The 9,567-nt window shown below is 34.3% G+C and overlaps 1 protein-coding gene across 2 annotated transcripts in view; it reads left to right on the forward strand.

Annotated features, from left to right (window-relative positions):
* CYP39A1 (cytochrome P450 family 39 subfamily A member 1) overlaps window positions 1-5,441 on the forward strand; it is a 138,272-nt gene extending 132,831 nt beyond the window's left edge. For both annotated transcript variants that reach the window (XM_074310737.1, XM_074310738.1), the window contains 2 exons: window positions 1,857-1,944; window positions 4,433-5,441. In XM_074310737.1, the coding sequence (XP_074166838.1) occupies window positions 1,857-1,944; window positions 4,433-4,504 (160 nt within the window). In that variant the 3' untranslated portion in view covers window positions 4,505-5,441. The remainder of the gene's footprint in view (window positions 1-1,856; window positions 1,945-4,432) is intronic.
* The last annotated feature ends 4,126 nt before the right edge of the window (window positions 5,442-9,567 follow it).

Raw genomic sequence — 9,567 nt, forward strand, 5'->3', positions numbered from 1 at the left:
TATAATGTATCAAAATGAACATTGACTTTTGGGTTTCTTTTCTCAGTAGCTCTCACTTTCTCTGTGTGTCTTTGTACCAATGTCGTACTTAAAAAGTTTGACAAATGTAGATTCTGGGTAATTTAATCATCTCATTAATGAGGCTAGTATGTTTATTAATAAAAGGTCAGTGGCTTTTCATTTGCCAAAGACTCCTCATATTGATGGGCTCACAGTTGTATGCTTTTTGAAAAATAGGTGTTTTTGAGGAAAACCATCGACTCTGATTAGTTAACAATTAATGAGAAAATGAATATCACAACAAAAATCTGGGCTATATTACTATGAGGTCTTGGAGTATCACTTGAATTGCCCAAATCTTTTCAAAGAAATTTATCAATTTCCATATCACCTATCTAACAAAAAGGAGAATCAATATTTCCCTGACCTGTTTGAGTAAAAAGAATGAGCAGGAATTCTCTCATTAACCTAAACTCAGAATTTTTTTACTGTCTTATTAAATCTTTATCTGTGAAATTTTTGTCTACTATTTTCCTGATTAGTTTCTGAATGAAGAAGTAAAAAAGAGGAAAACATCTTGGTTCTGATTCAATAAGTAGTTATTAATACAAGAAAGAAATAATCATTTCCCTCGCAAGGCACTTTGTTTTCCTGGGCCCCTAGATATGGATCTGTACAGATTTTGTCTGTAAAATAAGTTGATTCAGCTAGAATTCAGCTAGCATTTTAGATTTGAGAACCTTGGAGATCATTGATTTTAATCTTTTTATTTTATTGATCGGAAAACTGAAACCTGAGAAATTTTAAGTGACTTTTTAAAGTTACCTCAGAAGAACTATCCTTACATATTTATGTTTATTATATCAATGTAATCAATCAATAAAATAACATTTATTACATGTGAAACATGGGCTAATTCTGGGGATACAAAGAGAAATGTTAAAAAGTCAATGGTTTCCGCAGTCCATATTGCCCTTGATCTTTTTGGAATTTTCAACACTTGACTAATCCCCTTCTCTTGGTTCCTGACTTGGCTTCAGTTAACATTATTCTTTTTTTTTTTTTTTCCCCTGAGGCTCAGGTTAAGTGACTTGCCCAGGATCACACAGCTAGGAAGTGTTAAGTGTCTGAGACCATATTTGAACTTCCTATCCGTAAAATAAATGGGTTAGATTAGATGATCTCCAAATGTCTTTTCCACCTACAAATTTTTTGATTGGCATAATATATAGTATTCGATGTTTATTGTTATTGGCATAATAGTGTTCAATGTTTATTGTTATATAGGACCACTTTTGCAACATGAAGATTTTGAAAAATTGAAATAGAATCCATCTGAATCATAATAATATTTTTCAAGCTTCTAAGTTTTTTGTGTATGAGAAAGAAGAATCTAGATTCATGATTTCATTAATATATGGAATTCCTAATGTTGAAGCTCCTCCCAAAGGTCGACCAGCCTAAATTTAGACATTTGCCTTCAGACACTGATTATGTCAGAACTAGAATTTGAACATAGGTCTCCCTGATTCCAAAGCTAGCCCTCTCTCCACTACACCGTGCCCTGTCTTATATCCTGATTACCTAGAATAGATTTTCCAGGTGGTTTTAGTGAAGAAAAAGATTTTTAAAAATCTAATTCTCTGGCCTTAAACCAAATTGGCATTCATATATTTCATGGAGCATAGCAATATTAACATGTTTACTGCTTTTCCCTCAGTAATGCAAGTTTATACTAAGAAAAATGAAAGAAAAAATTTAAAACATATTTATATATTTATATATATTTTCTATACTCTCTGTGAATTGTATGTCTCACATTATCTTGACTATATATTATTGTCTTTTCCTTTTAGATGGCTTGCTATACTGGAGATTGAAATCTTTGTTGCCTTAATATTTTATAAGTACCAATTTAAACTGCTGGACCCATTTCCCAAACAGGTAAAAAAAAAATTCCAGGTTTTTATTTAATTTTAGTTAATTTTAAAATGTTTTATTACTGTTATAAATGCAACATTTATAACAAATATTAATTAACCAGCATTCAAAGCAGCTGTAGAATTAATATTCAACCAAATACCATAAATCTGGACCATTTACATGTTAACCAGATGAAAAAAAAATTTTACCAGAATTGATTTAAACAAATAAAATAATAAAACTGAATTAAATAACAATATATAATACATATTCTCAGTATCTCTTTTCAAAGAGGGAAGAGTGGATAGTGTCCATGTGGAATCATGAAAACTTGATTTTGGATTTTGCCTCAGATACCAACTGTAAGGCTCTAGACAAGATATTTAATCTGTCTCAACATCAATTTCCTCATTATAAAATGGAGATAATAGCACCTATCTCAGTGTTGTCTTAAAGATCAATTGAGATACTATTTGTAAAAGGAGGCTTTTCTCTCTTCACATCAAAAATTCTGAGACCATAGGCTTCTTCCTAGAGTCCTTACTGAAAAATGAGGTCCTTAATATCATTCCTGTTCAGAAATGAATTAGAAGTGATTAACATACCAGGTTCAAGACCTTTTTTTTTTGGTCATCAACAATGACAGTGACCGTTAGAGTGCCAGTGTTCCTCATTCCTGTAAGATATGGTTCCTGAATAAGCCTGGTAAACTCCAAGCAGTGCCTTCAAAACTTATAGGCCACAGTCCAAAGTGGCTTAATCTATAATCTAATATTTGGGTATTGATGTATGAGTTCCAGGGGAACATGTTCTCCATCCACTCATAGAGATATTATCTTTGTCTCAGATTTGGTGTCTTAGAGCTACCAGTGATGACCATAAATCTTGACAGTTTAATTTTGCCAGGGGCTGCTTGGTGACTGAGAAATTTTGTTAAAACTACTTTTTAAGCCATCTCCAAAACCATTAGCTACCCTAACCCCACACCTGTGTGTGCACTTAGCCTGCCTGTCATGAATTCACTGATCATTTTGCAAAAGTTCATACCTGAGTGGTCTTTCCAGAAAACCCAGCATAAAAACATGTGTATGAACAAGGAATATAGGAGAAAAAAAAGGGGAGGGGTGTCATTACCTTCAAGGCTCAACTCAAATATCACTTTCCAAATCATTCTCCCTTTTCTTCCTCAGTAATAGTGGTCCTCCATCCCACCCTTAATATTCCCCTTTACTTATCTGTGCACACGGACAGAAGGTGTAGAGAGCCAGCTTTGAAACAAAAAAATCCAGGTTCTAGTCCTGTTTCTGACATCTGTTAATGAAAGTAATTCTGGACAAATCACTTAAACTCTCAGTGTTCCAGGCAATTCTTGAAGACTAGTTAGAGAAACTGCTGATCTTTGTTGCTAGAATAAATGTCCTTACCCATGAAATCTCTATACCAAGGAAACCAAATAGTCCTAAAGTTATCTGCGTACTTTTTTTCTTCAGTAAAATATAAACTCTTTGATGGCAAAAGCTATTTCATTTTTTTTGTTTCTTTCATCCTTTACTGTGCTTTACACTTAACATATGCACTTAACAAATGCTTAGCATTAGAGGTTACCTAGCAATAGAAAAAAAAAAAAAAAAAACTCTAGTAGCCTTAAAATAACATGGATTTCCAAGTACACTGACAGATTTTCAGCTGAATACAATTTTACTAGAAGTATCAGGAGCAGAGCCAACTTGATATATGAACTCTAGTGGATCCAGTCTCTTTTCATCCATACAGCTATTATCCTTGTCTCAGATTCTGTGTCTTAAAAACTACCAGTGATGACCATAAATCTTGAGTGCTCAATTTTGTCAAGGGCTGCTCTGTCACTCTGAGAAGGTTTGTTAAATCTACTTTTCAAGTCATCTCCAAAACTGTTAGCTACCATAACTGAGCTACCATATGATATAAAGGGCTCTAAAAAAGCCCCAGTTGCCAAAAACAAGTCTCCTTCCTTGTTTAATAGGGTCTAAAATCCATTAGAATTATCAACAAGTCAAATATAAAAAGCAGGATTGTTTTCTTTTGAAGTCCACAATTAAAATGTTCACTTATATATGTGACCAGGAAAACCTCTGTTTCCTCTTAGCATAGATGAATTTATCAGATTATCTATTTGCTATCTAGCTTATAAAGAGGAAGGAAGAAAGGACTGGATGTCTTTTTTATGAGGGTCAGACAACTTAAAGAGAGTCACACACCAGAGAATTGGACACAGACATTAAATAGTCTACCAAAAGCCCAAGAGTGATTACAGTCTAAATTATGACTCATCTCACTTTACCAGTATCAAAATGAACCTAACTTTGATGCTGGAATTTAAAAAAAGGAAAAAAAGACAATCAATTCAAAAGCTATGGAATCTAATTGTATATCTTCTAAGAAATAGGAAAAAAAATAAAGTTGGGGCTTATTGAATCATTTGTTTTCATACTGACTTGTTTATGTAATCCTCCTCAATTCTTGTTTTCAGAATTTGAGCCAGTTAATGGGTATCCAGAAGCCATCAACACCATGCCGGGTCGAATATAAATGCAGAAAATAAAAGTTTATTAATCTAGAATCTGGACCAATATCTAAGCACATGTATTCTCAAGATGTCCTTAAGCTTTGATTGCTGTATTCACTAAAGTAATGTGCTACATATTAGGATATCTTAGCTAGCTATATAATTAGATGAGATTTTTGTATTTAATAGATAACTGACTAATTAATTATTAATTAAGTTGGCATTAATTAAAATGCTGTCTCAGCAATGTAAAAAATAATGTACAATTATGTACAGTAGAACTGGAAGAAATAGTGAAAAATTTTTTTAAATAACTTTTAAAGCAGCCTTTTCACATATAATATGATACAGTATTCCTCTGGATTGAAAAAAGTTGCAAAATTATAGGTTTTTCCAAGGTTCCCATAGAATTTAAGTAAAAAAAAAAATTCAATTTTACTTTGTTAAATCTTGCCTGTGATACATATTAACTGAGATTATTGTGAAGATCAAATGAGAAAATATCTCTAAAATGCTTAGCGTAATGTCCAGAGAATAATGAGATACACAATGAATGCTTATTCTTTTCCCTAATAGATTATAATTGTAATTAGTCTGATTGAAGTGATGATAGGTTGCAACTTTTTTCCGTCCCTTAGAGTTTTTTCACAGTGCCTTTAACATATATGGTAGGTGATCAATAAAAATATTATTGATTTATTAATTGATTGTTAGATTGAAATCAGTCTTTCAGTTTTTCCAGCATAGAATGTTACTTACATTTGAAGGATAAAATTATGATAACCTGACAAGGTTCAATTGTTTTTAAATGTAATTATAATGTAAACTTTCCAAATGTACAATATGAATCAAACAGGAAAAATTGTATTTTGTATGGGAGAAGAAAATAACAATTATATCAAGGAAAAACCTGACTTGGCCAAGTTAATTCTAGTGCTTTATTTAATAATAAATATATTTTCTTTTGAATATATATTTTTATCTTATTTGTTTTGCTTTGTTACATTTTTTACATTTAGTAGAAAATCATTATTTTCTTTAATTAAACTACATTGTAGTAACAAGAAAATTACTCCCTGAGAGATATACTACCAAGGCCCCAGAGCCAAAAGACTAAAGGAACTAAAGAAATAAATGGCACATACAGAACTGGAAAAGAACTTAATGATCTTAAGACCTCCCTTAGTTTTATTTTAAAGGTAATATAAATGAGAAGAACCAGAGTTGGAATTTAAGACTAGATTCTTCAACTCCAAATTTAGCCCTTTTTTTGTTATAGGCAGATGTGTGTCACAATGGATGGAATGCTAGACTTAAACTCCGAAAGACCTAAATTCAAATCCCACCTTAGATAATTATTAGCTATGTAATCCTTGGCAAAAACATTAATCAGTCTCAGTTTCCGTAACTGTAAAATAAGGATAATATAGGTTCTTACTTCACAAGGTTGTGGTGAGCTTCAAATAAAATAGCATATGCACTGTTAATGCTAGTTATTATTATAATAAATGTTGTCTACATGGAACAGTTGGGTTTTGCCATATTGTACAGAGTACTAGGACTAGAATCACGAAAATTCATCTTCCTGAGTTCATATCTGATTGCAGATACTTACTAGCTGTGTGACACTGGAAAAGTCACTTACCCTGTTTGTCTCAATTTCCTCACCTGTAAAATGAGTTGGAGAAAGAAATGGCAAAACCACTCTAATTTCTTTGCCAAGAAAACCCCAAATGGAGTCATAAAGAGTTGGAAAAATTATTGTTCAAACAATTTGGAAGTTTGAGCAAACTTTGATGTGACAGACTTTATCTATCAGGTTCTGCCAGATAAAAAGGATATTTATTAGAGTTCTCAGAAACCTTTTAGAATTCTAGCAAAACACCTCATTTCCATGATAAATACCCACTTCAACTAAACTTAAAAGAGTTAAATACTTACTGGTAATTACACAGGTCATATGACTAGTTGAAATAAAAGTTATCAAGAGTCACAAAGGAAATGATTGGTCCTTTGTTTTGTAGTAATAAACTTTGAGTAGTCTTTGCACTTTAGTGAGAGAAAAGGTCAGCTTAGGAAACAAGTTCCTTTTGAATGTGGCAAATGGTAAGAGAGCTCTTTCTGAAATTGGTTCCATTGACCAGAAGCCATGATTTTTATTTAGAAAACTACCAATACTTTAAAATCTCTTCTTTTTTAAAATTCCTAATTTAAAATGTATTTGAATTTACCAGAACCTTTTTTTAAAAATAAATAGTATGACAATTTCTCATGATATTTAAGTTAAACCCTTTAAGTTGCCATCAGAATTAATTCTTCAAAATATGAAAACAATTTCACAGCCTTTGACTTTGCTTCTACTGGGCAGCTTATTTCCAAATGATATCTTGGTGACTAAAAACCATGTTATAAGAGTATCAGCCTGAATATAAATTGTATTTCCCCTCCATATAAGTCTTTTATAAAACTTAAGTGTGGCCTATAATGACTGGCCTTTTTTCCAGCATATACCTGAACACAAGGAGGAGCAGCATGGCATGGTGGATATTGGACTGGTTTTAGATTCCAGAAAAGATGAGCTAAGACCTGCCTCTGACAGTACTGTCTGGGGGATGACAGGCAAGTCATGTCAGCTGGGTAATTCCCTAATATTCTAAGCTAAAGCTGAGTTTCTAATCTGTGTAAGGGAGAGAACTTTTTCTGTCTTAGGACTTCTTTACACAGAGGAAATCAGAGGTTTGGATCAAATAACAGTAACAGCAAAACCTGGATCTATGAATGTGTATATAACATATATAGAAATATGTATATATTATGAATATTATTCACTGTTGTTCAGTAATTTTCTATCGTGTCTGATTCTTTATGACCCCATTCATTGTTCTCTTGGCAAAGATACTAGTACAGTTAGTAATAGTACAAAAGTATAGTTCATTTTACAGATGAGGAAACTGAGGCAAATAGTTGCGTGACTTTCCCAGGTCACATAGCTAGTATATTTCTAAGGCTGGATTTGAATTCAAATTTTTCTTATTCCAGACTTGGCACTGTTTCCATTGTGCCACCTAGCTGCCCCCAAAAGTCGACTAGATGATGTCTAAAGTCCCTTTTACCTCAAAGTCCAGGAACCTAAAAGCGCTAGATTTAGAATTAAGAGGTATGGATTTAAACTTTTCTGGTACATGGATACTAGTTGTATGACTGTGACTAAATCATTTAATATATTTGAAATTCAGTTTCCACATCTCTCAATTGGGGATGGTTAGATTTGCATCAGTCCCCACCAGCTTATTGTGAGGAAACCTACATATCTCAAATCTTGGCTGATAATGGTTTGTAAGATATCAAGCCCTATATTATATGTAAGTTGCTATTAAATAATTGAATAATATGCAAGTCTAGATAACTCACTTTCGTCTGGGAAGTTCTGAGGAACATACATGTCCTATACAAGATTTGGATCTCATCCCTAAAACATTTCTGTTATTATGGAAACAAAAGACTACACTATGAAGAAGGTATGTGTATAATGGATTCTCACTTTTGAAGGAAAAGGGGTTTTCTAAACACTACAAAAATTTATTTCATAACTCCAAATCTATTAAAAAAAGGTGTTTAATTGATTTATTGATATGACTCCCTAATAGAAATAATTGTAACATTTATATTAGTACAAAGGGTAATTTTTTTCTCTAGAAATCTTACAAATAGCAGAGACATAATATAAAGGTTTATTGAGTGAGATGCTCCTCTGGGTAGAATGGTTTAGGCAGAGACTGTTCTAAAAAAAAAGAAAGTACAAATCCTCAAATATTCTGATTCTAAATATATCTTTTGATATGGTCACCCTTTTTATTTTTTTCATCCCATTCAGATTTTAATTGATGTTATATACTGGCCTCATGGTTCTGAATATAGACTGAAATATTTGATACTGCAAATAGAAATACAGTATTTCCGGGATGCTTATGGATGGGTTTGGGTAAAAATGAGATCCATGGGCAACTTCGAGATGGAAAGGGAAATAGGTCTTTGGGTGGATCAGTACTTTAAAAAGATATGGATTTAAGGAATTGTTGAAATTGTGGGGGGGGGGGGAACCATATGCACGGATAATTTTTCAACATTGACCCTTGCAAAAATTTCTGTTCCAACTTTTCCCTTCCTTCCCTCCAGTCCCTCTCCTAGATGGCAGATAATCCCATGCATGTTAAAGTATATGTTAAATACAATATATGTATACATATTTATACAATTATCTTGTTGCACAAGAAAAATCGGATTTGGGGGGCGGAGCCAAGATGGCGGAGAAGAAACACACGACTCAGTGAACGTCCTCACTCCCTCACAACCAATTAGATAAATTAAGTCTCAAAATTAGCTCAGGACTGATAGATACCACAAGGACTGGAAGCACGACTTACCAGCTGAAGAGAATCTGGAGTTTCAACAGGAAAGGTCAGTTCTCAGGGGAGGAATAAGAAAGACCAGCACAGACGGTGGGGTAGGGGCACACTGCGCCCATTGCGCTGGGAAGGGCTCTGGGATCAGAGAAGCCACTGAGGTAAAGGAATCTGGCACAGGCTGTTAGCTCTTCTCTGCTAATTATTTAGCAGTTCAGAAGAGAAAGCCAAAATATTTTAAAACTCAGATTAGATTTTCCCCGATCCTGGGGGGTGACTCAGCAGAGAATCGGCACCAGGGGGTGTGGCCTCAGCTACCACCTGAGAATAGTTAAGAGATTGACAAGTGGGAGGATACGGCCCAAGGCAACACACACTGCCTAGCTTAGCTGGAGGGAGTGGAACTCAGCTCCAGGAAGTCCCAGAGAAGCGGAACCTTTGAACTAGGGACCGCGGTTTCTGGCAGACACTTCCAGTTTGAGCGCAGGGGCTTCTCACGTCACCTGCTGCAGACATCCACTCCCCACCCGGACACATAGGCTGGGCTTCGTGCTGTCTTCACTATTCTACGCCCTCGAAGCACAGTAGTGCTAGTCACCTCTGAGGCACTTCCAGGGAGGGGGTGGGGAACTCTCTCCCAGAGCTCTATCTTAGCTCCGGCGCAGGGGCCGCTGCATCCATCCGGTCTGGGAGGAA

This window comes from Sminthopsis crassicaudata, chromosome 4 (genome assembly GCF_048593235.1).
Source record: "Sminthopsis crassicaudata isolate SCR6 chromosome 4, ASM4859323v1, whole genome shotgun sequence".
In the NCBI taxonomy this organism is placed as follows: Eukaryota; Metazoa; Chordata; class Mammalia; order Dasyuromorphia; family Dasyuridae; genus Sminthopsis; species Sminthopsis crassicaudata.